Below are 25,734 nucleotides of genomic sequence, written 5' to 3'. Positions count from 1 at the left end.
TAAAATAAAAGTAGTATTATGTATAAGAAAGACCACGCATATGTGATGAGGTAGTCTGGCCATCTTCATGCTGTGTCAATGTGGGCAGATCTCCACGGGGGCGTATGCATGTTTGGTCCAGACGGGGGGCAACAACAACGACACACATACGCTTCGGATCGGGGACCATCGGTTCGGTCTTTTCTTGCTTAGGGTATAAGTCATTCGTAAACGAGTGGACTTTGGTAAGTTCATCCTAGTTTAAGAGCCATATGCCGAAAAGAGACGATTATCACTTCCACTCAGGAACGACGTGTTGTGGGGGGCGAAGGTAGGACGGGATATGTCTTTGCCTTTGATGAAAGGGCAGCTTTCGATGGGAAGGGGGAGTGGGAGTATAATATGCAGGAGGATCTGGGAGACGTGCTACTGCACTGCATACAGGGGGGAAACGGACAGGTAGACTAGTAATTCGGGAAATACAAAACCTTCGTGCGTCTAGTAATTGTGTCAGGGTGATTGCTTCGATATTAGGAAAGGAAAGAAAGAAGAAGGACCAATGTAGTGTATGTATATGTATAAGGATGATTGTATATGTATGTATGTGCGTGGATGTGGATGTACGTATGTATGTGGGGACATGGGGGTTGAAGAATATCGGGGAAGCGGCTGCGGAAACGACGAATAAAACCAACCGGCTTCTTGCGGCAGTAAGACGAAAGGATGAATAAGGGTATCATGGTTGACATAAGAACGGGATCCTGGGTAGGCAAGCAGACTACTAGGTCTGACTGTGTGGGTCGTGAGAGTATTATGACAAAGAGAACAGAACCCGAACAGGTGTTTCTATATGTAGAGATTATATATCTTATGGCGGTCATGGAAGAGGAAATTCTGATCTCTATCCCGAGGAGGTCCGGAGTATAGTAAGTAGAAGAAAGAAAGACGGCTTTTCTAGGATCCAGATGATGGAACGTATCCCTGAATATATCGGAATATCAGACTTCTACCGAGAAGGTTCTTAGCCTCTGGAGGGTGGGCGTGGGTGTATGTTGGCTGTTCGGGATTGGACGTGGCACATCCAAGTGTATATACCATCATGTCATTGAATGGGGTGTGTGTGAATAAATAGGTTACCGTTGGACCCGTCTACTTCGACGCGGTTCGTCGTCTATGTAGATAGTGTAAATAGACCGCCCTCCCGTTCGACCTTTCGCCCAGCCGGGTGTACCATCTAAGCCTATTTAGAGAACCGGACGACAAACGCGCTGACGCTAACAAGTAGTACCTGACGACAGGAACATGGCAGACGCAGAACAGGCTCGCAAAAGCAGCGACAGGTTTCATCGATCCATGGCTCGTGAAGAAAAGAAAGCGGGCTCTGGCTGGAAGCGAAAGGGGGGGGTGTGGTAGCGTGGGAAGCGGATTGCACATCTGCGAGTTGCAGCTTTAGGCTGACGAGCTCGTTGGTCGAGATCGACTTTCTGAAAATGGGATAAAAGAAAAGAAAAACTTTTTAGGAAGAACCAAGAACCGAGTAGACAAGAGAGAAAAAAAGTATCAAGGAGGGAAGGGCGTAGGGTGGTCTTGGTCAGAAAACAAACGTTCGAATAATGACAACGTTGCTGGTTACTGGCCAGTCAGGCAGAAGTGCAGCAAGATCGGGCATTTTGTGTGATGATGTGTTGTCAAGCCCCAGGACCAGCCGAATGAGAATGAGAGCGTCATTTGGGAAGCAAATTTATTTATTTGTATTTTATTTGCTGCTCTCCCTCTCTTGTCAATTCCGCCTCTTCTCTTTTTCCTATTATTTTTATTTATTCCGAAGACACTTAACCCTTTAGGTATGTTTCTTCTATCCCAAATTCCCAGAAGCCGGGGCCGTCATGCAAGAAATACCTTCTGAGACGACCTTACGTTTCCGCATTAGGAATATTCATCGTGGGTTTTGTATGGTCCCTTAAGAATTTTATGACAGAAATTCTTAGAAAATCGGCAATCGAATTTTCTTATTGGTCGAAAATTGCAGAATTTCCGTCATGGACAAGGGATCTTAGAAGAGGGTAAGGGGAATAGTTGACGGGGAGAAAATACATGCTATTACGTACCCGTGTTCTATTTCTTGGGACGGTGAAAGGGGTGCTCCGCTTGCTTGCCTCGCCTTGCCCCTCCACGTATGAATGGCAGAGAATAAAATGCATTATGCCCCACCACCCTGGTTATCAAGAATAAGCTTGGCATACATAATCCCAAATACGGTACTAGTAAGATATACAGATAGTTATATGTAGGTATTGATAGCTAGTTTTTTTCTTAAAGAATTCAATGGTCTCGGAAATAAGCCATTGGAACTAAGAAAAGACGGATTGGATATGAGCATGTCATAAGTTACCCTATATTCACCGAAACTTTTCCGCCTTTCCCCAGAGTATAACACACTGTATGGATGAAGGAATAGGCAAGCTCCGGTGTAAGTGGTTCTGACTGGGGCGGTACGTACATGTACAATAAGGCATGATGAGCTGGCACGGATGTCCAGATGCGTAGGGTGAGAAAAGAGCAATTCACCTGTTCGGGTTAGATTCCGTTGATCTATATGTCTTGCGAAACAAACTGAGATACCTGGCTGCATATTTCTTCATCTGGTCTTTTAAAAGGATAAGCGTCAAAGGCGCAAAAAGTGTAAAAGCATGTCTGTGTAATATAAGTCAGTGTAAGTGTGTGTGGTAGGTAGAATGAAAAGTTATAGAGACTAAACCGCATGTGATACCAGGGTATAGCCGGAAAGACACTTGACACTTCATCAGTGAGACGAATTGCGATAGACCGAGTCGCTATTCGGTGAATGTTATGGTTTTTTTAAGGGTTCCCAAGCCCGTATTCAATACCATTGGTCTGGTTAGGCGTGGTCAATTATGCCGGCGTAAATTGCGGATTATTACATTGTAATGCTATGATCAAAACCCATGGGTCCCGAGACTCTACAAGACCGGAATCCTCTACCTTTTTCATGGACACAAAGAGCTACAGGGAGCGGGGCAGAGGGGCAATTTTTTCCAGATTCAATATGGAGAAGCTAGGATAAGCAGACTAAGACGACATCAAGTATGAAGAATGTCTCATTCGTACATGACAGTTGTTGCCGGAGGGAGTGGTGTGGAGCGGCGTGACTTTCACGGCATGCGAATGGCTTCGGGAGACCATATGCCTCGGACCAGTCGCAGGGAATATCCCAAGAGCTTGGGTCCAGCCAACGTGAGGCTAGCGAACTACTTAGTTTCAACTAGCCCCGTTGCGTCCGGTAGACGATGACCTGTTTGTACCACGATAACGGCATCTAGCGGTGTCGTCTTGGTTCGTATGCACTTTGGAGTAAGTGAAGTAACCTTATCGAAAATACTTGATAATGTTCGTTATAAGTAAAACGACCTAGAGAAGAGGCCTCCTGTGAAGACATCAGATGTAATCACCGTCGAGTAATGGACGGTTGCACATGGCGTGAGGCGCATCTGTACCTAGTAGCTTAGAAGTTGTATATGCAGGGTCAGGTCGAGATACTACATCACCCACGAGACAACTCATCGCGGGTCGCAAGGCATACATGAATCCAAGTCGCCAACGGACCGATCAGCGATGGGGGAGTATGGGGAGTACGAATAAGAAGATGGTAAAGATCCCAGGAGAGACTAACAGGTGCGTGTGAAAATGTCAAAATGCAGAAAGTGTATGTATGTATTATGTACCTGATAAGTGCATGGGCGGCGCAGAAACGTGTGGATACGATGGATCAATGTATCCAATGTATCCAATGCGTCCAGGTTGTTTGGTCATGGAAGTAACTGACAGGGCCTGTGGATGGATTGGTATGCAGTCGAGCAGGACTTGCGCGCCGATGATGATGATGGGGCATCTTCTCATAGGGTGGAAGATGAGCCGGAGTATGCCTTGACGGTACCTTAAAGGTTCGATTGCGTCTTAGAGTGGCGGATTGCTATCCATGAGCATGGGAGTTTTCAGTTTTCTTTCCAGCTCGCTTCGTGTACGTTCGTTCATAGGAATGGGATCCAGTCAATTTTCGCGCAATGAAATAAGGGATCGATAACCTTCGTTTCTGTTCGTCCCAAGTTATTGAGATCTTGAACGCGACTGATCGTTAGCCTTGGACAGCAGTTCGTCGGTCATGCTGTGTAAGTCGGAGGTAAATAGCATGCTGGCCGCGTCCGTAGGGCCTGCGTAACGAGTCTTTCCTTTCTCTTTTTGTACTAAATCCAAGCAAGGTATGCACGACATCCCGCAAGCTGATCCTACAGATCTAGCCAACGCCCGTGGCAAACCTGCAGAATACGTCGGTCCTTCTTAACTGGCCTACTATGGTCTGCTAATCTAAGACTTGTTGAATTGCGTCTAGAAAACTTCATAGGAGCGGCTAAAATTACCAAACGACCGTGTGACCTTTCCCAGATCCCATGTTTGCCAAGCAGAAATGTCTTGAGGAAATTCTAGAAATTCTAGAAATTCTCCAACCGAGAGATGAGTGAGTTTATGCCATTGAAACCGCCGTTGCCGTCATGTCTAGTCATAACCTGTCTACCAAGACCAGTCGATCATATGCCATTCCGCATCAATTTCCCTCCGTAACGCCGAATGCCTTGCAAATATCCCCGAAGCCTTGTAAGGGCTTACACTCTCTAACCAATTTATGCCTATCCGAAAACTTTGAGAAACCCCCAGATTCCGATGCCACTAAGTATAGGAATTGTAAGATTATCGTCCCAGCCGAAGAGATCAATTACCTCACTACCCGCCGCCGCGAAGCCCGACCATAAGCTCAACAGTCCGAGAGCGATGGGACCATCAACGACACTTTGCGACTCAGAAAGTCCGAGTGCGTTCGCGGCGAATTCAGGAAGTCGCAATAAACCCTGGAACATAAAAGGATGCTGTTCATCTCCAGGGAAAGGGCCTGTTTTTGGCGCAAGCCAACCCCAAAACCAACCTGCGGTAATCACACCAACAATGAATGCGGCCAGGGATCCAGCGAGGGATTTTCCTCGTCGAAGTCTCGGCGTATATATTCCGTATAGCCGACCGAAGGTGCTAGCCGCTGTATCGCACCAGCTCAAGAGCATAACTGCCACAACTGCAACATCCTTGGGGAAGAAGTAGAGGACGGTCCAAGCGCCAAGGAGGTAGAATATGACCCCATTCCAGCCAGCATACTCAGATTCGCGCATCAATGCGCCAAGGCACTTCACATAGAAGCGATTTAGAGAAGCGTATTTATGACGCAAATAATCCGTAGTCGCAATAGGGATCAAGGCCCCCATTAAAAAGGGAGTGACCGAAGAGGTTTGTGTGCCGCTGACGTAGAGCCAGTACACAAGAAAGCCGATCGACACATGCAGCACTTTCCTCGGTACTTCGTGCTTGTGGATAAAAATCTTAAAGTGACGATGTATCGGAATTAAGCCGAGGGGACTGGGACTACGGCTGAAATCACGCCAGTCCCACCCCGCGATGGTGGGTGTATATCCCGGAGTCGGGGGCGCCAAATGTCCATTTGAAGTCTCCTCCTCCTTCACTTTGACCTCATCATTCCCTTTTTGTTTCGACTTGGTGGCGCGACCGGACCTAGCGGAAGTAAGACCACCAACCTTGCGAGATTTTATTGGACTTCTCGATCTAGTCCGGGCCCTCCGGAGCTCCGGATCTGACTCTTCGTCGATATTCTCGTGGACAGGTAGTTGGGGCGCAACACTTCCAGTCTGTCGGCGCCTTGCAGCGGAACGTGTGACTGGGCCAAGATATGAATCTTGCGAAATTTCATCCTGCGTCTCGGAGGGTGTAGGGCTCGGTGATATCACACGAGGAGTGGCAGGGATGATAGGCTTGCCGCGAAAAGCCATGTTATAAGGAAATGGAGGTAGAGGCGATAATGAGACGGTGCCAGTAACTATCTGTCGCAAATCGTAGAATCGCAAAGGCCAAAGGGTAGAATGGAGATGCTTATGATTATGCTTATCCCTTCTAAATTCACGTCCACGTTGATGCGATGGTGATAAGGGCGTGGTGTAAAAAGACGAAGCGAGAAGCGCTACCGAATCCAGGTTGAAGAATATTGGTTATGCAGCAGAGTCGCGCCCTGCCGCATTGTGTTTCTCGTTGCTTCGATGATTTGGGTCGTGGGTCTAAAGGTAGGTAGCGTTGAAAACCGGGCTCGGGCGAATGTTCGCACCCATACGAAGTAGATAATCTCCGTCGGACAGTTTTAAACTGGACAAATTAGACAAATTGAACAAACTGGTCAAGTTGGCAGACTGGTGACAAGGTGTGGCGTTGGTCTATGGCAACCTGTACACTGTAGGGTGTCGGAGTGTCGCAGACGGCGCAGTGAGAGAACCTAGGAATGCAAATGATAGGCTCGCGTGATCAATGCGAAATGTGAAAATGCTTTATTGCGAATTGAATTTTTTCCATTTTTGCTGGAAAACGAAAGACGCTATCCGAAAGCTTGGCACTTTACCCTTGATTACCTCATACGAACCCCACGTGGCCCAAGCTTTTACATGTGCATCTATATTAGGTAAGCAATAAGTTTGGAGTATTACCTAAGGTTATGTGTGCACCTGTCAACCCCTTTTTCAACTTCCTTCATCTCAAACTTAATACGTCTTCAAACCTCATATCAGACTCCGGAGAGTCCTTATAATCTCTTACTAGATAATATTTATATAACCCACTAGATGGCCTTAATAGACCTACAATTACTACTAACTATAAAGCGATCAAACAACGAACAACTTACTATTATGGATCGGAGTTCGCCGCATGAAAGACTTCATCCATTGGCGGAATAACTGGTCATATGAATAAAAAGTAAACCATTGCGAATGCTTACCTTACGTAGATCTCATAAGACTTCCATAGGTTTCGTCGATAAATTCTCCTTTCATCTCATTAATTATAATTGTTAACAATATTTCTTTTTATGCAGGATTATGATTGGCCCAGCCAAGAAAGATAATAGTGGGCAAAAATCGTCAGATAAGAGTCATGATGCCTACGTTCAAGTGGAACGATACCCTGGATCGTGTCAAGTCGGCGGCTCGCGTTCCCGATCATTTCATTTTATCTCCGCGCGCCGATGGCTCGATCGGATAACGTAGACACGAAGCTACGAAACCCTATAGTACCGGTGCGGAGGAGTTCCGGAAGGTTCAGAAGCCATGTTGCCGGTGGCGCGACCTGGTGGCTTTAAATGAGATCTTCCTTTCTCTCTATACATCACCTACTTCTCATCAAAAGGAAACAACGGTAAAATATGTATCCGCCTTCGTTCTCAGTTACTCTTGAAGAGCACGCCTCATTCCCTTCTCTGGGAATGGACCGTCCATTCTTCAATGGAATGTCTAAGATATATCCAACATCGAAAAAAGAGGCAGAGGACCATTCAGCCGGCCGCATCGCCGCCATGGACGAGGGTCACGTCTCTTACCAGATCATGTCCCACATACCGGGTACGGGTAATGATAGACCCGAAGCCTGCCAAAAAGCAAACGACGAGATGGCTGAGGCTATCAAGAAAAGCCCCAATCGTTTCGGTGGTTTTGCAGCCCTTCCCATGGGATATCCGGAAAAAGCAGCCGTCGAGTTGGAACGGGTTGTTAAAAGATTGGGCTTCCAGGGTGCTATGATCGACAGTCACCTCGACGACATGACACATTTTGACGATGAACGCTTTTGGCCCGTCTTTGAGATGGCCGAACGACTGGATGTGCCGATTTATATCCATCCAGGGCCGCCTACGGAGACCTTCATCCAAAAAAGGTATGGCGGAAATTACCCCGTAAACATTATGATGGGTTTATCGACAGCTGTTTGGGGCTGGCATGAGGATGTTGGGCTGCACATTCTCAAGCTCTACTCTGCCGGACTCTTTGACCGTTTTACCAAACTGAAAATCATCATTGGTCATATGGGTGAGATGATTCCCATGATGCTTGATAGGGCGGGGTCAGTACTGAGTAGGTACCGGGAGAATGAGGGTGGACGTAGCTTCTTCGATGTCTGGGATCAGAATATATGGGTAACTTCGAGTGGTATATTTAGTGTGAGAGCTCTCGAGATGCTTTTGAAGGTGACGAAGACGGATCGCGTTATGTACAGCATTGACACCCCTTTCAGCAAAAGCGTTGAGGGTTGGAATTACCTCCAGGAACTTGCAGACAAGACCACGTTGTCGAAGGAAGACTTGGACAATTTTGCGTTTGGGAATGCTAAGAGGTTATTCAAACTAGATACGGAGCTCAAGAAGTTTTGAATTTCCAACTTCTGATATCAGGGGTCAATGAAACTCAACGCTTCAATGAGGATCCTGGGGATTTCACTAGCGTAGCGGTTGATTAGCTAATAAAACGGATGACGACCCTTACGTAAGATTATCGTACGATGTTGTCAACTTGGAAGTAAACTTAAATTCTTGCAATTTTCATAAGTATTGTGATACTCGAGAAGTGGCCATGTTACTGTAGATACACAGCTGGCAAGTTCATATGATAATAAAGGTCGTAATAAGGAATTGGGTGTTTGAATGTATCCTTTTCCAAGTTAATTATGTAATCGACTCTTGATTAGCTAATCAGCTTCATTTGAATGATGATTAATGAATTAGGTAAGTCAAACTTTGGCTGACTAATATGTTTACATAAGAGAGTCTAAAGTTGAATGCATTTAAGGGAGTGAAAATCATTATGTAACCCCCTTTAAAAACATATTAGTAATGTTAGTAATCCCCCGCTAAGATAAGATGGTATATCGATAAGATAATATTTTTTAGCTGAACATCTCTAAAATTTCCACTGCATAGAAGCTTCGTCCGACAACTTTTAGCAAATCGTATGCGCCGACGCATTGAATGATGGCGCCCGAAGCTACGACCCCGAAAAAGGATCCTCGAGCCTGGGATGCTTTAACCCCGCCATTAGCTGAATGGATACTGGATGCTGTCTCGAGTATGGGCTTTGCCCGAGCCACTCCCGTCCAGGCCAGCGTATGGCCTCTCTTTGGAGGGGGGAATAAAGACGTTGTTGTAGAAGTATGAAAGCACTAATTCTATATTTACAGTATCGTTACTAATATGAATTTATTAGGCAGTAACTGGAAGTGGGAAAACCCTTTCATTCCTCCTCCCCCTTGTTCACCGAATCCTACGACAAGATGAACCTACCAAACGACATCACGTCGCCTCCATCGTGGTCGCGCCTACGAAAGAACTCGCAGGTCAGATCCACGGCGCCTTGATGTCGCTTATTGCCTTCCACCCTGCTTCTTCCGAGCTTCTTCCCTTTCTCTCAGGAGAGGAAAAGCGACCGGAGACTAGTTCGCCAGTAGTCGTACCCCAACTGCTCTCTGGCGGCAGCACAACGACGACCGCGCAGGACCTAAGCTTCTTCTTGCGCGCGTCACCAAATATCCTCATATCCACCCCCGGTCGTTTAGTAGAGTTGCTCTCATCACCGCACGTGCACTGCCCACAGTCTTCATTCGAAGTCCTAGTTCTCGATGAGGCCGACCGGCTCCTGGATCTAGGTTTCAAAGCGGACCTACAGAAGATCTTGTCGCGATTACCGAAGCAGAGGCGGACGGGGCTCTTTAGCGCCAGCGTTAGCGAAGCCGTGGGTGAAATAATACGGGTGGGGCTTCGCAACCCCGTCAAAATCGCAGTCAAAGTGAAGAGCCTCAAAACCGGCGGCATCATCGAAGAACGGCGGACTCCAGCGAGCTTACAAATGAGTTACCTAAGCACGCCCGCCAGCCACAAACTACCAAGTTTGGTCCAACTCCTCGAAAAGCTCGACCCGCGGCCACAGAAAAGTATTGTCTTCTTATCCACCTGCGCTGCTGTTGACTACTTCTCGCACATCCTACCTGTTTTACTTCCCGAAGGCTTCGACCTCGTGCCTTTGCACGGCAAATTCGACGCCAAAGTGCGGGAGAAGAATTTCAGCAAATTCCTTACCTCAGCTCAGCCCTCCGTACTCCTCACCACCGACGTCGCGGCCCGCGGCCTCGACTTCCCTCAGGTGGACCTCGTAGTCCAAATCGACCCACCCTCCGACCCGAAATCCTTCCTGCACCGATGCGGCCGCGCGGGGCGTGCTGGACGCCGTGGCCTTAGCGTCATATTCCTTCAACCTAGCGAGGAAGACTATATCCCGTTCCTTGACGTACGTAAGACGCCCATTGCACCTCTTCCCTACCCGCGCATCATTATCGCAGACTCGGAAGCGCGGGAGACAGCAGAACGGATCCGGGAGGCGGTGCGTGCGGACCGCGCATTGCACGACAAGGCGCAGAAGGCGTTCGTGAGTTGGGTCCGCAGCTACAGCAAGCACACGGCGAGCTCGATATTCCGAGTCGGCGACCAGGACTGGACGGACCTAGGACACGCGTGGGGGTTACTTCGACTACCGAAAATGCCAGAGCTGAAGAAGTTCACGGGAGATAAATTCCTCGGCGTAGAAATGGACTGGGATACCTACGCCTACGCGAAGAAAGACCGCGAGAACCAGCGGTTAGCCGCGCTGCAGAAGTACCTAGAGGAGAAGGAGGCAGGAGGGGATAGCACAGAAGCGCATCACGCGAAGAAGCGGCGGAATGCAGAGGCTTGGAGCGGGAAGCACGAGAAAGAAGACCTAAGATCGCAGCGGCGCGATAAGAAGAAGAGGAAGCGCGAGGCGGAGCGGAAGCAGGGGCTTAACGAGGAGGAGAAGGCTAAGGAGAGGGATCTGGAGAGCTTGCTTGAGGAGGTTAGGAGGAGGAATAAGGAGAAGTATGCTGCTGCAGCTGCGGCCGATGCTGATGCTGGCAAGGGAGATGGTGGTGGGGATGAATTTATGGGGTTTGATTGAGGAGGAGGATGTAGATATATATATACCATATACCCGTTCAATATCACACTATGGAAATAGAGAAAACTTGGGAATTCTTATTAGCCCGTAGACATCCATGGATACCTTGCTAGGTAAGTGGTGTTGATGGAGGTTTAGGTTCGCCCCTATCCTTCCCCCTACTTGTTTAATTTTTCCTACCCATCCATTATCCCAGGGGTAATGAAAACCACACACCGAAGACAAGCAAAATCTTAAAAATATTCATTTGACATTAGACTACCTAATTGCCCCTAAGCCCAGTTCCAGTAAAAACCAGCTCAAGCCTTTTTGAGCGTGAAACCATAGAAACAGAATTGCGGTATCAAGCGAATGATGTTGGGTATCCTTAACGGGTATCGAATTGCACGCCCTCCCTCGCCCAGCCAGTTTCCGTCCCACAACCTCCGATTAAATCCAGATACGTATTTTCGTAGTTTTCGAGTTATGTAGCTTTTTATTCTGCTGGTTCGAAACTAGCAAAGCTTTTCTCTCCGTCTTTACTCAACCGAGTCATTTCCGTCGTTACAGTCATCCAACCAAAATCATCACCTAAAAGTACAACTTGCAATCTTGACGGTCAGGGAAACCGCGGGATCAGAGGAAATAATTCCCTTAGATGTTCTCGATGACATGGGCATTCACTGCCTGGTTAAAGCCTGAATCGCCGGCTTGGGACCCGCTCGACTCGCCGATTTCGAATGGCTTGCCTGACTGGATAGCATCATTGAGGCCACTCATAGTCTGGTTGTGGGCGGGCAGAAAGATAACCTTGGAATTGGCGGACTTGGCCATAGCCTGCATCGCCTCCAGGTATCTGATTTGCATGGCCGGCGCGGATGATAGGATGTCGGCGGCCTGGCGCATCAACTTAGCGCTCTCAACCTCTGCCTTAGCTGCAATGATCTTGCTCTCTCCGATACGCTTGCTCTGCGCGGCCATCGATAACGATCCTTGGAGCTCTTGGCTGAAGACGATATCCTTGATCAACATAGATTCGACCTGAACACCCCAGCCGCCGGCAACATCTTCGATGATTTCGCTAATGCTCGATGCGATCTCTTCGCGGCGCTCAATAACATCCTGCAGGACGCGCGCGCCAACAACATGGCGCAGAGTCGTCTGTGTGCGCTCAATCAGGGCTTGTCGCACATTTGCGATGCCGAAAGCGGCCTTATGCGGCGAGGTGATATGATAGTAGATCACAGACGTTAGATCAACTGTGACATTGTCCTTAGTCATACAGACTTGCCTAGGGACCTCTATAAGTGGCGCATAATTGATTAGTAATTATCTTATTACGTTGCTACTTAGTTGTTGGAAAGAAGGGTTTACATACCAACAATTTGAATCTTGACATCGACTTGAATGATTCGTTCGCTGAGAGGGTTGATCTTGACGAGACCAGGATCGACAGCCTTGTAGAATTTGCCGAATTTTGTCACAAGTCCGACATTGCCCTGGTGCACTTGCTTATAGGGATTGGGGCAGCAGAAGACGCAAGGGATGGCTCCAAGAGTACCCATACAAGAACCGAAAGCGTTGACTATAAATAAGGTTAGAATGGGTTCTTGGATACTATTAGTGGTCGTATTTCTGTAATCATACTCATGCTTCCATACCACCCCTTTGGGCTGGCATCGTTTCCGACGATAGACGCATAGCTTGCTTGAAGATCCTCTTGCCTGGGTCGTTCAACAGTCATGCCCGCCTGCGATCTAAAACCAGCATGGCTAGGACCACCACCATTGGTCTGGTCGACGGCCTTGTTCCTAGAAGGGTCGGACATGATGGAACTCGTTTAGGATCCGAGGTATAAGTTGGATAATTGGATTAGGTAGTCGAGTCGAGTAGAATCTCAAATAGATTTCCTGTTCCCAGATATTAAAAACAATGATGCGATTAAGGACGGGTTCAATTTCAAGAGTTGGAGAAAAGAGAAACGAAACCATACGAGTCAGGCGGGGGAATATTAAAGTAGGTGTCGTCTAGGTAGTTTGAGATATGTATTAGGTTTTTTATTGATTTGTCTGTTAAAGGAAGCGGGAGGGATGATGTCACGTTAATAAGAGACCGTGCGACGTACCTGTAGCTGAATTGTTAAGTCGTTGCTGGGGTAGCTGGGTCCTGAATGGCACCTGCAGTTTGGGGAATCCTCTGATTGGCTGTGTCGAATCGTAGCACAGTAAGGAGCTGATGCTGTGGAGCCACAAGTGAAAGGAAAGAGGATGTACTTTTGTCTAAAAGTTGGGGAAGCTACACGGGGTAAATGGAAGGGGCAGAGGGAGAGAGGCAAGAAAGACGGTAAGCGACAATGGTTTAATGTTCATTGTTCTGTCTTTATATTTGGAGGTACGTACAGTATTTGTCAAAAGGATCTCAAGATCAACATCATAGATTCGAACATTGAATCGATTCAGCCACTAAAATACGGAATACGGATAGGGCTATCGAGAACCATGTTTTCAAATTTCAAGTCAGCAGCTCAACATCGTAAGATCCACTGAGGCGATGCCCGGACTAGTTTCTTACGGAGCTAAGATTCGAGCATCTGAACATGCCCGACCGGATTCATATTGCAGAGTATGTACATATTTTGGTATTTGCCTAAGCCTAGAGTCCGTACTAGAATGCGGATGCGGCAGATCGCAGCACTAACACGTGCCGAATTCCGTCTCTTTAAGGGTCGGAAGATACACCTTGCAGGCCAAGCTTAGTGTATTTAGCTTCTTAAGAAAAGATTTGACAATTGCTGACTCCAACAGCGTTGTTCTACGTGTTATAGATATCATCATCAGTGATGTTTCATTTCTATTACTTAACTACCTGTAGGTATCTATAAAGTTCTTTACCTACTCACCGATCGACAAATGCATTTGGCTAATTAATTAACACATCAATCGTATTCTACGTATCTCGAAACAAATACAAGGTACGCATTGATACACCTCTAAACCTCCGCCTAATTGATGAGGAGTCCAATATTCTCTTCGCCCGGCATGCGGAGCTAAATAATTGTCAAATCAATCTTCCCCGAATCTGCAGACTGCGGGGTGGGTTGTCCCTGTTCTCCCCGACTACTAACGAACGTGACTTCAGCACTGCCTCAATCCAATCTCCAATCCTACCCTTTATGGCGCCCGATTTCTATGATATATGTAACTTACCTACATGTGTGAGCCACGTTTACACCGCAATTTAACGAACTACTAGATTGAGCAACTCGTTTTGAAGATGCCTACCTATGGGTTTGATTCGAAAGGCTTTTTGGGAGGCTTTTTTCATCACCATCTATGTTGTGAGTGCTGACATTTAGAAGGTCGATCCCCGGATTCGTTAAGACATCGCGGCCTCACGACGGCGAGTTTATGTCTCAGCCACTAAACAGATCTACCTGTTAATGAAAATCACAATTCTCGGGACTCCCGTTCACTGCGTTCATTACTCCCACGTCTCAAATTCTATCCGATTTTATTTCAGACTTTTTCAGCGCTATATAAAGAAGGATTCTAGAATTTTGCCCTATTTAAACATGACGTCAAAGTCTATTGCCATTGACAAATCCAAGACAATACCCATGAGATATGTGTCACTTGATCTTGAGGCTTATGAGCTTCACTGAGGCATTGCCCAATAGACTTGCCTCCGCCGAATTACTTACTTAGGTAGGTAATCATCGTTACTTGTGCCGCAAGGACTTGGATGAAATACAACTACGCCACCACTAACACATACCGAATCCATCAATCACTGACAATCAACCTCATTGTTTGATCCACATCTCTTGTCATTGAAACGAAACCGTTACTCTGCGATTTCTTAAAGGCTTGGCTAAGCATCGGCTGCGATCAACCTAGTATCTACCTGTTGAAGAATTGAAGAATTGTAGGGCTGGGTGGATCTTAGCTCTTCAGCTTAGGCATACTGTGGTTACTAGAAGTATTCGTCACATGTTCGTTTTTATATACAAGCTTAAACTACTAGGCATATATCAGTCTCCTAGTTAAGGAGATAAACATGACATTTAGTATGTTCCCACTACGAGGCAAATTCTACTAATATAGATCTTGGGCTGAGTAGCTACCTACTAAGTAGGTAAGTAATTATATCCGTGTCACTCTCTCCAGCACGACATTTCTATCAGGTAGGTATATCTACCACATGATCAACGACTACTCGTCCATGCTGCTATCCTCAAAAGCACGAGTCTTCGGTACATGACTCATAATCTATTAACAAGCCGATTGATAGCCAGCAACACTCATCATAACGGCTCACGCTGTATGTCAGTGATAATAACAGGCACCTGTCTAGTAGTCACTCAGATCCCTTATCACTTCAAGGTCGCCAGAACATAGGCCAAATCGAAACCCCTTTCCCACTCTTCTTTGGCATGCCGTCAGGACCAACTTTGCCTATTCCTAGAACCACTTCACCAACGGCTTCGAACCCGTGCTTCAAATATAGAGCCCGCGACTGAACCGTAGTAGCCTCAAGCCAAATAGGTCGCCCATCACTTTTAGCACGTTCTTGCATGTGCGCAAGTAACGCGCTTGCGAAGCCTTGTCGACGGTGGTCCACCGATGTTCCCATGATGAACACATACCAGTGATTCTTTAGCTCTTCCACAGTGAAGACCTTTTCTATCGGGAACTGGATGCTTTCTTGGTAATCAAAAATAGCTCGCTAGAAAGTGCTAGTTAGTTATGTGGCTTACGAGTAGAGTATCCAAAGCCAATAGGTACCTAGGTAGATGGAATGAAACATTAATCATACCTTTAGAGGTCCCGGGCCAAGATAGACGAGAGCTGGTATTAATCCAGCTCTCAACATAGTCCATGGGTTGTCAAGTCTCGCCCCCGGCGGTATGAGAATACCGCAACAAGAAAAGTCGTCTACCTCGACTAGTATCGCCTTATTGAGCGAAGCTTGTTTGAATAAAGCTCGGAAAAGCCTTGAAAGCAGTTTGGGTATGGGGCACTTATGCAAGAGCCACGCAAAGACCGGATCTTGATGGAAGGCGGGAGTCAATATTTTAATAGTCTTGTCGATATATTCTGTATAAAGGGGTATAGTTAAATACCAATATTCCTCGTTATGGGTGAGTAAAAGCCTGACCTTTGCCACCAGACGTGAATTTGAACTCTCGCGGAGACGCCATTCTGATATAAATCCCCAGGCACCTAGTAGGTAGATATCCCCGCTGTACAAAATGTAATCGTGATAATGGGTGAAGGGGTACGATATCCTTTCTACTGCAATATCCCAAAATAAGATTCGGCAAACTGATAAAATTTGAGAAGAGTGATGTTTAGAACTTTGCTAGTTGACATTCTCTTGATACGATTAGTTAACCTAGATTAATATCCCTGTCGAGATGCCACTACCCAACATTAGAGGTATCTGGATAGGAGGTTAGGTAGGTAGGTAAGAAACACTTGTTAGTACTGTAGCTTATTGTGATAATTAGAAATAGCAATAGAATAAAGAGCCGAACAAGTTATAATTGGATGTGAGAGACAATGCCTATGGAATACCTAATTGCTCAATGGGATAGTGTTTTTGCTTCGCCTGATAACAGCCGCCACTTACACACTCGTAATATTTTGCCGATCTCTCAAGCGTTTTTTGGTCACATAGGCTTATATATTGATAGAATGTTGGGATTCAAATCTACTTTTAATGATGTTATTAAATTTATCAATAGCCCCTAAAATAATATCGTAGGGTGTGAGAGATTGAGAGTGATTGAAAAAAATAGTAAGTTGCTAGATCGTGCGGCGGCTGCAGCTGGTGTGCTGGTAGTGGGGCAAAATGTAAAAAAAGCTGCCCTGAAAAAGTCCGAATCGTTGATGTTGTGTAACCGTGCTTCTAGTAGCTACAGCTACATCGGTGGGCGGTGGGCACATAAACGGAAACTGCGATACGCACCTACATCATTTCCAAGTTACCTCGCTTCCTCACGAGCCGACTTGATATCATCACGTCCCGAGTCAAAGTACAGAGTGCTTCCCGTAGTAGGTTCAATGTTACAATTTGGGTCCTGAATCATCCACTTCGGATCAAACAACAAGTATGTCAATTACAGGTGGCACAGGCAGGGTACCTGAAAATCAGCAACATGACGAGGCGATTCCGCCCTATCAGAGCATTGCACCCAGTATCTTCGTTCCTGCACAAGTAGATTTTACAAAACCACCGCCAGATCTACCATCGGATCACAATCAACTACGTAGTGAGGCCCTCGCTCAGATTGACGAGCACGCAGATGCCGTGCACGACAATATTTACTACATGCTTGACCGCGAGAAGACGCGCATTCAGCAAGAATGCGAACGGAGGGAGGCTCACTTCCCGCGACCTATCAGAGACAAACGCGGCCTCGCAGAAGAAGAGGAGTCTTGCCTACCCGACAACTCAACGGAGATGGACGAGATTCTCTTCATCAGATCGCTCTGCCCCGAGCCGACGCGAGGTCCGTATGAGGTACCGCTGGGATTTAGCCACGCCAACTGCTTACATGTCACGACCGGAGCTCCTGGGGAGACGCCGCGCAAGTCTGCCGAAAAGATGGTGATAAATCTAGCCAAGCATGGCATCCAAAAGCTGGAGGGGCTGTCTAATCACGTGAAAGGAGTCAAGGAAGCTACGTCTAAAGATCTCGCAAATCAGGCGCTGTCGAAGAAGCTTAGTTCTATGGGAATTGCAGCTACGGACAAGATGGATATTAGTTAATGGTAATAGAGACTGAAGAAACCGTGTACGTGTATAAGAGTGATTCCTTTCATGTACCAATTCCCGTACCGGAGGATGAATGTTGTTAAGGTTTCACTTTATTACGTCTATCTGATACGATTCTACGCCCTACTTTCAGTAGCTAACGGCTCGGAATTCTCAGTAGAAGGTGTTCGTCCAATTTCCCACGGTTTTGGTGGCGCCGTAAGCCGACCGTGAGTCGTAAACGCCGGATCCTCAATAACTGTATCGGGAATCTGTTTAATTCCTGGAATTGGTTTCCCACTCTGTAAGAATTCAACTATCTCCTCAAATTTCTTGGGATAAGGCTCTTTTCCGGGATCTGCTGACGTAGAGTCCTTCTTGATGTAGAGCTCTGCCGTGGGCGCGGCACTTTGCCAACTAGGAACTGAAGTATCTACTGGAACAGGGACGGTTTGGTCAAGAGCAAGTTGACCAAGGGCGTCTCCTAGCTCTACTAGAAGATGTGCGAACTTCCTATCTTCGAGTTTGGGCTGTAGCGAGTTAGTGTGAATGGCTTTATAGTTATAGGCCCAAGGCATACCACTGTCATCACCTCTACCGCAACCGCTTCTTCGGATATTATTCTTGGTGGTTGTGAATTAGTCTGAGAAAGCCACTTCTTATAGGCCTCGCCGTCAATCGCAATCTGAGTTTGTTGCGCGAATCTCTGAATGCGGGTTTCAAGAGCAGTCTCGGAAAGGCTTAGGCCATTGGATTTGGCATTATTCAGAGCACTTGAAAGTTGTTCCTTGTTTACTAGTACTTAGCTATTATAATACATCGCTTAGTTGGTTTTAATTCGAACTCACAGTGAACACGGGGTCTTTAGCCCACGGATAGGTGTCAAAGGCCCGGTACCGTGCGTTAGGATTATCGGCGGCACGACGTTGAACGTCGGCTAGGGTTACCTCCGGTCCAGGCATGGTTTATTTGATCCTATCAATGTATATCCAGTAATTCAATGAATACATAGATCTCGTTGTGATTTCTGATTGAGTACCTATTCGATGTTACTTGCCATGGGAAGCCGAGGCTTGATTCCATATCGATAACAGCGTGAATGAAGGAACATTGAAGCACTTGAGGTGGAGTTCGGAGGTACGTACTTCCTTGAGGATTCATTTACCCCGATTCCCTTACCTCATAGTACGCTGTACATAAAACTGCCTAGCCCGTTACCTCCCGCATTTTCCCGCATTTCACCGAAAGCAGAAACTGGTCACGAACCACATTCCGGAGCTTACATAATCCTCCAATCTGCAACTCTCGCCTCGATGCAGGTCCACTTTCTACAACTAGCCATATTCCGAAACTTTCTGTTTTCTGGTTCGTTTAGCGACGACGACTTCTAACCTAGACTGCTAGATTCAAAATTCTACGCAGACCGCAAACCTGTCCCAAATGCGTCGCGTACCTGTTAGAGCCCTTCGGACGACCTTTCAATGCACCGTCCGGGGCCTCACTCGTACTAGTCGTCCGCGACGCAGTATTAATTTCCCCCACCATCATTTTAATGCCAGTCTGGGCCTCCGATCCGCTACCTCATCCTCCGCTGCTTCTTCGACTACATCCACATCTGCCTCCTCATCCGCATCCGCATCCGCGTCCGCGTCGTCATCTTCTACTTCACACTCCAACAATGCTGTAAGCGAGCCCTTGCGATCATCCATGTATATCCGCCGATTATCTGTCGCACTGGTATCTAGCCTAGTCGGCTACGGCGCCTGGTATACATATAAGGGAGGAAATTCCCTAGAACAGGTCGGAGCTAAATCATACACCACAACACCAACTCAGTTGTCGAATACCGCCGCTACACCTCGTAATGTTCTCGTAGTCGGAGCAGACGAACTACACACCGGTACATTCGTTGGCGAAGGTCCGATTGCGAAAAGCTTCGACGGAAGTGGAAGAAACGTTCTAGAGATGCTCACCCCAGATCAAGCAACCGAGAAGCTGCGAGAAAACGAGGCATCGTTCTTAGTCAATCGAGGACAAGGCGTCTTGCGCTATGATGTTGTTCAAGTAGCAAGCAACAACCCGATCGAGGACGACCATGCCGAGAAGATTGTCGAGGTTTCTGGACAGGGAGAAGAGACGAACAGTAAGGATTGGATGTTCTGGGGTGTTTTTGATGGTCATGCGTAAGTAATATTAAAATTTGGGTTTCTTTATAGCGAATATTACCTATAGATGCTGACCATTTCGTAGTGGTTGGACAACGTCAGCAAAGCTTCGACAAACCTTGATCAGCTTTGTTGCTCGAGAACTTAACACCACCTACAAGGCTGCTGGAACATTGGGAACAGTGCCGTCACCAGAGGCCATTGACACAGCCATTAAACTAGGATTTACCCGTCTGGATCATGAGATTGTGCACGAGAGTGTGGAGAAGGTTCTAAAGTCCAACTCCAAACGGGTTGCAGCCGAACTTCTCGGCCCCGCATTATCTGGCTCTTGCGCTCTGTTGTCATTCTACGATACTAGCACCAAAACATTACGTGTGGCTTGCACAGGCGACTCTCGAGCTGTCCTCGGCCGTCGTAGTTCATCTGGGAAATGGTCGGCAACTCCTCTATCAGAAGATCAAACTGGCCGAAACCCTAATGAGGAGACACGCATGCGCAAGGCTCATCCAGGCGAGGATCGTGTCATTTACAATGGGCGAGTTCTTGGAGGCCTTGAACCTACCCGAGCGTTTGGTGACGCTAGCTACAAGTGGAGCAAAGAGATCTCTGATCGACTCCGAGCATCATTCTTTGGCCGAAGCTCTTCCCCATATCTCAAAACCCCTCCTTATGTAACGGCCGAACCCGTCGTCACCACGACTAACATCCAACCTGAAAAGGGCGATTTCCTGGTCATGGCTACGGACGGGCTCTGGGAGATGTTGACTAATGAAGAAGTAGTCGGGCTTGTTGGCAAATGGATTGAATCGCAAGCCACTTCGCCGTCTTCCAATTCACAGTTAAGCTCTGTGTGGGCCAAACTCTTCGGTCCTGGCCAAGACCTTCCTGTCGAAGCCGGTGGTTCAGCTGGGCCAGATGGCCAGAAGACTCCGATTCGACTACGACAATGGGGCATCTCGCCTGATGAGAAGGAACGATTCGTTGTTAAGGACAAGAATGTTGCTACCCATCTCATCCGCAATGCGCTCGGGGGTAAGAACGAGGAGCAAGTATGTGCTTTGCTCACACTTGTTTCTCCGTTTTCGAGACGTTACAGGTTAGTCGACTAGAACCGCCCTGAATCATTAGCAAGTCCAATAAACGCTAACAATGTAATAGGGATGATTTGACTGTGCAAGTCATATTCTTCGGCGATAGCCCGAAAACTGGCTCAGTACTAGTCAACGAAGAAGCCTCAAATGTTCCTCAATCAACTGTCAAGGCAAAGCTATGAGTTGCTTGAGACACCGGATCCTTTTATTATGCACACCACCATAAGGGAGATATCCTTTACTACACGTGCACGAACTGGCCTTTAATTGTGGAGGCTACAAGATAGAGCTTTTCTGCGGCATGGCGTTTCTGGGTTGCTGAGCATACCAACGATTCACAACGAGAGTTTCATGGATAAGGGCGAAATAAAGGTGAGCTCTTAGGTACTTTGGCTTGTACATAGGTGTGCCTGTACGTCAATACAGTTTGCATTTGAAAAAATCATGAGGCTTTGATTCCATATGTAAACTTTCTTATCATCACGAGGAGGCAGTTGTAGTTAAAATTAGTACAAGTGCGCTGTAAGCTGTCTAAGGAGCTATACTAGGGTTGACCACGGGATCTACATAAATCGGGTCTGGTGCTCGACGGCTTCCTTGCTAACTTAATTCTCCCGGCTCTAGCCCGCATACTGGAACTTTTCGGATCAATAGAGAGCGACATACCCACAACCCGCTATATCCGCAGCTATCCGCAAAGGATTGGGGTTAGCTGGGTTACTTCTCTCCAACTGAATTGGTGGAGTATTTCCCCCATGTTTACCCCAGCAAGCCCCAGCAAGCTCCAAGCCTCCAATACCATCCTCGTATATCCCCTCATTATACACTAACAACTTCTACAAGGCACGCTCTCGGCGCCGTACATGTATTATGATGGTCGAACAACTTATAATATCAATGGCTCTCTTATAGCTCTAGCTCTTATGGTCATAGAGCTAAGTAAACATATCACCTAAGAAAGCATGTTTCCTGCTAGGGATAGCTTGGACAACCCGGGTAGGTATCGTAGCCGAGGAACAAAGAGCTTTCTTGGCTGGATTTAATCTCGTGGTGTCGGTGGTAAGATGTCCTCCCTTGCCATGACGCAGATGGAGCCGCCAGTCGAATTATAAAATGGCTAGGTAGCCTCGCATTTTGCTAGTTTGGTTGCTACCCTACCGCGTTCGTGCAATTGGATCTACTAGTCGCGTCTGTCGCAGTTTGACCTACCTCACTTAGCTATCAAGATGAAGGTGTCGGCTGCTCTGTGGTCGCTCAGCGCCAGCTTAGTCTGCGCGTCATGGGTTCCTGCGTCGCAGCGGCTCGGGAGAGATCTTGAACCGCGGTGGCAGAGAAGTGCAAATCGTCGCCAGGAGAATTCTACCACTTATGGGTGGCCGTATGGCCCCTTCAGAACGAAGGGTAGAGATGTGGTTAATAACCGTGACGAGGTAATCACCTGGGCGGGTGTGAATTGGCCTATGAGCGGTGAGTACTTATATGAATAATAAATGAGATAAATCGGACCAGGGAACTAATTATGAGATAGGCGAGACTATGATTCCTGAGGGCTTGGAGTGGAAGTCTGCCGAGGATATCTTGACCGATGTCTATGGTGTTGGCTTCAACTTCATCCGCATGTGAGACATCTCCAAAGTCCATCATGTCTAACATTTCTTCCCGACTAACTCTAAAACAGGGGCTACGCGATCGAAATGGTCGACCAAATCTACGACCGAGGCGGCGAAGATGTACCCCTTGAAGTGGCTATGGTAAGATTTACAAGTCCGCAGTCATTCATAAAAAAACATATTAACAAATTAGATAATGGCTCTCGGGTACGAGAACGGTACAAAAGTGACCGATCAAATCATCGACAAGAACCCATCGTGGACACGCACAACGACCCGCTTCGAGATCTGGTCTGACATCACACGCATCGCCAGTACCAAGGGTATTTTCGTCCACCCAGACGTGCACGTCGGCAAAGCGCAATGGTGCTGCAGCCACACCGACGGCAGCTCCTGGTTCGACGACGTGAACTTCAAGACCGCGAACTGGCTGCGCGGGCTCTCCTACGTAGCCAACTGGGCCAAGGGCCACAACAACGTTGTCTCCATGTCCCTCCGCAACGAGCTGCGCGAGAGCTGGAACCGCACCGACCTGTACTATAACTGGCAAACGCTCGTCGGCAACATGAGCGCAGGCGCGGACGCCATCTTCGAGGCGAACCCGGACCTGCTGATCTCCTGGTCCGGCATGCAGTACGACCAGGACCTATCCGCGCTGACGACGAAGAAAAACATTCTCACGGCGCCGTGCTACAAATGCACCGCGATCCGCGATGCCGCGCGTAGGGATCCCGTGTACTTCGACCTCGACGCCCAGCCGTGGGCCGACAAGATCGTCTGGGAACTACATCTGTACCCGATGAGCGAGGACCTCGACACGGGGAACTGCGAGGTCATCGAGGCGGGGCTGTACCGCAACGGGTTCAACGCCCTGGGCATCGATAAGCCCGCCGGGTGTGCTATCACTAACGACTGTCCGACGGCGCAGCGGCTTACGCCGGTGATTTTCTCGGAGTTTGGAAATGCGCAGGATAAGTCGTTGTATGCTAGCACGGTGCAGAACTGCATTCGCCAGTTCACGGAGAAGCATGGCGTGAGCTGGATGATGTGGAGCTTGGCGGGGAGTTATAGGATTCGGAGCGGTGTTCAGGGGCTTGTGGATACTTGGGGCTTGACGAATGCGGATTGGACTGGTTGGAGAGATGCGGAGACTGTGACTGGGTATTGGATGCCTTGGGTGAAGAATATGAAGTTGGATACGTGAGTGGGTTGGGATTGAAAAAGGGAGGTGGTTAATTGAGGATATTGGAGGTTCTGAAATACTTAATAGTAATATAAGATGCTATCATGACTGTTATTGCCAGGGGGTGTCTAAGGATATGCCATCGTATACATCAAGTGGGGGACATCGTGATTTCTTATATGATGAAGATAAATCGTCAAAAAGAGATAACCTCTTCAAGGCCCAGCCTAAGATCTGTTGATCGGCTCTTAGCTACTGCGCCCCCGCTATTGGGTATTTCTTTGCCTCCCTCTTACAAGGTCCCGAAAGATGCCTAGTATGTTATCTTCGAGAATCGAACCCTAAACCACCCGTTTCAGAGCAGTTGTTAGGACAGGAACGATGAGGTGTCTGTGACATAACCGGTCAACCATACAGTATATTCTGGTTGAGGGATAGATGTCGCCGATGGAAATCTGCGACTCTATTTCGATATATAAACCTTATCCCGGAAAATGTATTGTTGTTGCCTAGCGACACACTTGCACACACGACACCTCACTGTGTAAAAAGGAGGAATTCTGAGAACTACTGGTGAGGTTTTCTCCCGCCCACTGAAGTGCTTCAAGGGCTTTGGCATTTCGGAAATAAGCTGGCTTGTAGTGATAAATTAGATATACGTCAATATCCATACTGCAATCTGTCCAGAGAAAGGAGTAACTTTTAGAAATATGTTTCACTATTAGAAGCAGCTTCGAGGTTCCTCGTTTCTACCAATAGCGACCTATCAATGCGGCACTCTTTTGTCATAGAACGGCCCTTTCCACAATTTATCATTTTTATTGATATGAGTTTCTACTACTACTTGGACTCCTCCCTCTACCTGGAAATGCTGTAGGTACGAGGAAATCCGGAATCAAGGAGCCTTTTTCTATTACTGAATTATAAGACGAACCGCAAAACAGTATGAGGGGATATGCTCGAAAGGCAAGGCCAAACCGCCAAGTCCAACCAACGCCGGTGCCATGCATTTATGCTATCATATCTCCACCCGTCCCCTTTGTACAGCCTCCGAAATCCAAAGTTAGGGGTATTGATCGCAATTCCGTACCTGACGTGTATCGACTATAGTCGTATATAAAGATCCATACACTCGATCCTCCACTCCCTACGTCCCAACAAGCTCCTTAGCCACTCAACCCCGAGTCCCGTCCACTCCTCCTTCCTCTTTGCCAGCTCTTCAGCGGCAACGCTCGCAAGGGCGTTCGCTGTAGTGTTTAACATCTCGACAGCGGTGGCATTGAAGCTATCGGCGACAGGATCCGGTATCATTGTCGAGTTGGATATACATGATGACGTAGGAGACCGCGGGGCGAACCAGTTGCTACCAAAGTCGAAGAAACATCTGTCTGACCAGTAGCACGAGGTGACGAAGAGTATGAGAAGTAGGACGGAGCAGTAGACGCAAGGTCGGTTGAGGAAGTATGTGCAAACGAAGAATAGGAAAATGAATGCAGGGGAGGCATTCGTCGGGATGAAGAGGAGAGGTAGCCAACTATATCAAGGAATTGGGTTAGCTTGCATTTATAGACATGATATAAATTAATCTTTAAGGTCTCATACCTTCGCAGACAGAACATGGTGGTGTGTCTGGTATTCCTGATACTTTATCGGATACTGTTTGCTTGTTGGTGATGTAAATGCTGTAAGTGAGACGTTTGACTGAGGCGCCGGTGATATGTCGGAGGCAGCAAACACTGGATGCTGACAGATGTCATCCACTGTCTGTTGCCAAGTGCTGTAAAAGGCAAATAGCGAATTGGGTAATTAAGATTTATCGCTACTATCTAGTAGTGACTTAGAATAAGTACAAAGTAACGAGAGTGGAAAGCCAAAATGGTTATGTACTTTAAGCTACTGTATGTCTGAGAATGATTAATAGAGAATTACCGAATTATCACGATGCGCCGGGTCGATGAACTAATTGAAGGTTTGAAATTGTTGACTTACCTAATGTTTTAATGTTTTATTTAAGGGTCGGTACTAGGTACTTCGGTACAGCGGGTTACATAAGAC

At 47.3% G+C, this 25,734-nt stretch overlaps 11 protein-coding genes across 11 annotated transcripts; 5 read left to right on the top strand and 6 right to left on the bottom strand.

The window, feature by feature from the left end:
* Positions 1-10: 10 nt before the first annotated feature.
* On the bottom strand, positions 11-1,536 carry GGS22DRAFT_163777 (uncharacterized protein). The gene has a single exon (XM_047961423.1). It carries the CDS (start codon positions 858-860, stop codon positions 510-512), a length of 351 nt encoding a protein of 116 aa, XP_047818378.1. The 5' UTR covers positions 861-1,536; the 3' UTR covers positions 11-509.
* Positions 1,537-4,476: 2,940 nt separating this feature from the next.
* On the bottom strand, positions 4,477-6,448 carry GGS22DRAFT_144008 (uncharacterized protein). Its single transcript, XM_047958819.1, has one exon. It carries the CDS (start codon positions 5,883-5,885, stop codon positions 4,683-4,685), a length of 1,203 nt encoding a protein of 400 aa, XP_047818377.1. The 5' UTR covers positions 5,886-6,448; the 3' UTR covers positions 4,477-4,682.
* Positions 6,449-6,913: 465 nt separating this feature from the next.
* On the top strand, positions 6,914-8,406 carry GGS22DRAFT_163773 (amidohydrolase 2). The gene has a single exon (XM_047961422.1). The coding sequence runs from the start codon at positions 7,301-7,303 to the stop codon at positions 8,297-8,299; it is 999 nt and encodes a 332-aa protein (XP_047818376.1). The 5' UTR covers positions 6,914-7,300; the 3' UTR covers positions 8,300-8,406.
* A 438-nt stretch (positions 8,407-8,844) lies between these two features.
* GGS22DRAFT_143984 (ATP-dependent rRNA helicase spb4) lies at positions 8,845-10,958 on the top strand. Its single transcript, XM_047958818.1, has 2 exons — positions 8,845-9,073; positions 9,129-10,958. Exons 1-2 carry the CDS (start codon positions 8,894-8,896, stop codon positions 10,887-10,889), a joined length of 1,941 nt encoding a protein of 646 aa, XP_047818375.1. The 5' UTR covers positions 8,845-8,893; the 3' UTR covers positions 10,890-10,958.
* On the bottom strand, positions 10,925-13,015 carry GGS22DRAFT_163769 (stomatin-like protein). Its single transcript, XM_047961421.1, has 3 exons — positions 12,516-13,015; positions 12,247-12,453; positions 10,925-12,169 (listed from the first exon to the last, which is right to left on the bottom strand). The coding sequence occupies exons 1-3, from the start codon at positions 12,694-12,696 to the stop codon at positions 11,523-11,525; spliced, it is 1,035 nt and encodes a 344-aa protein (XP_047818374.1). The 5' UTR covers positions 12,697-13,015; the 3' UTR covers positions 10,925-11,522.
* A 1,737-nt stretch (positions 13,016-14,752) lies between these two features.
* On the bottom strand, positions 14,753-16,666 carry GGS22DRAFT_163759 (uncharacterized protein). The gene is made up of 4 exons (XM_047961420.1): positions 16,500-16,666; positions 16,026-16,310; positions 15,684-15,964; positions 14,753-15,593 (listed from the first exon to the last, which is right to left on the bottom strand). The coding sequence occupies exons 2-4, from the start codon at positions 16,066-16,068 to the stop codon at positions 15,246-15,248; spliced, it is 672 nt and encodes a 223-aa protein (XP_047818373.1). The 5' UTR covers positions 16,069-16,310; positions 16,500-16,666; the 3' UTR covers positions 14,753-15,245.
* A 178-nt stretch (positions 16,667-16,844) lies between these two features.
* GGS22DRAFT_143952 (uncharacterized protein) lies at positions 16,845-17,703 on the top strand. The gene has a single exon (XM_047958817.1). The coding sequence runs from the start codon at positions 16,983-16,985 to the stop codon at positions 17,640-17,642; it is 660 nt and encodes a 219-aa protein (XP_047818372.1). The 5' UTR covers positions 16,845-16,982; the 3' UTR covers positions 17,643-17,703.
* Positions 17,704-18,715, bottom strand: GGS22DRAFT_143951 (uncharacterized protein). Its single transcript, XM_047958816.1, has 3 exons — positions 18,476-18,715; positions 18,208-18,414; positions 17,704-18,157 (listed from the first exon to the last, which is right to left on the bottom strand). Exons 1-3 carry the CDS (start codon positions 18,587-18,589, stop codon positions 17,765-17,767), a joined length of 714 nt encoding a protein of 237 aa, XP_047818371.1. The 5' UTR covers positions 18,590-18,715; the 3' UTR covers positions 17,704-17,764.
* Positions 18,716-18,881: 166 nt separating this feature from the next.
* On the top strand, positions 18,882-21,328 carry GGS22DRAFT_163754 (protein serine/threonine phosphatase 2C). Its single transcript, XM_047961419.1, has 3 exons — positions 18,882-19,810; positions 19,878-20,891; positions 20,954-21,328. The coding sequence occupies exons 1-3, from the start codon at positions 19,068-19,070 to the stop codon at positions 21,066-21,068; spliced, it is 1,872 nt and encodes a 623-aa protein (XP_047818370.1). The 5' UTR covers positions 18,882-19,067; the 3' UTR covers positions 21,069-21,328.
* A 372-nt stretch (positions 21,329-21,700) lies between these two features.
* On the top strand, positions 21,701-23,788 carry GGS22DRAFT_143947 (glycoside hydrolase family 5 protein). Its single transcript, XM_047958815.1, has 4 exons — positions 21,701-22,353; positions 22,415-22,505; positions 22,565-22,637; positions 22,690-23,788. The coding sequence occupies exons 1-4, from the start codon at positions 22,113-22,115 to the stop codon at positions 23,698-23,700; spliced, it is 1,416 nt and encodes a 471-aa protein (XP_047818369.1). The 5' UTR covers positions 21,701-22,112; the 3' UTR covers positions 23,701-23,788.
* A 690-nt stretch (positions 23,789-24,478) lies between these two features.
* Positions 24,479-25,635, bottom strand: GGS22DRAFT_163751 (bladder cancer-related protein BC10-domain-containing protein). Its single transcript, XM_047961418.1, has 2 exons — positions 25,282-25,635; positions 24,479-25,213 (listed from the first exon to the last, which is right to left on the bottom strand). The coding sequence occupies exons 1-2, from the start codon at positions 25,296-25,298 to the stop codon at positions 24,784-24,786; spliced, it is 447 nt and encodes a 148-aa protein (XP_047818368.1). The 5' UTR covers positions 25,299-25,635; the 3' UTR covers positions 24,479-24,783.
* Positions 25,636-25,734: the final 99 nt, after the last annotated feature.

The sequence above is a fragment of the Annulohypoxylon maeteangense genome (genome assembly GCF_022496945.1).
Source record: "Annulohypoxylon maeteangense strain CBS 123835 unplaced genomic scaffold GGS22scaffold_9, whole genome shotgun sequence".
NCBI lineage: Eukaryota > Fungi > Ascomycota > Sordariomycetes > Xylariales > Hypoxylaceae > Annulohypoxylon > Annulohypoxylon maeteangense.
This window is presented reverse-complemented; position numbering and strand designations above follow the sequence as displayed.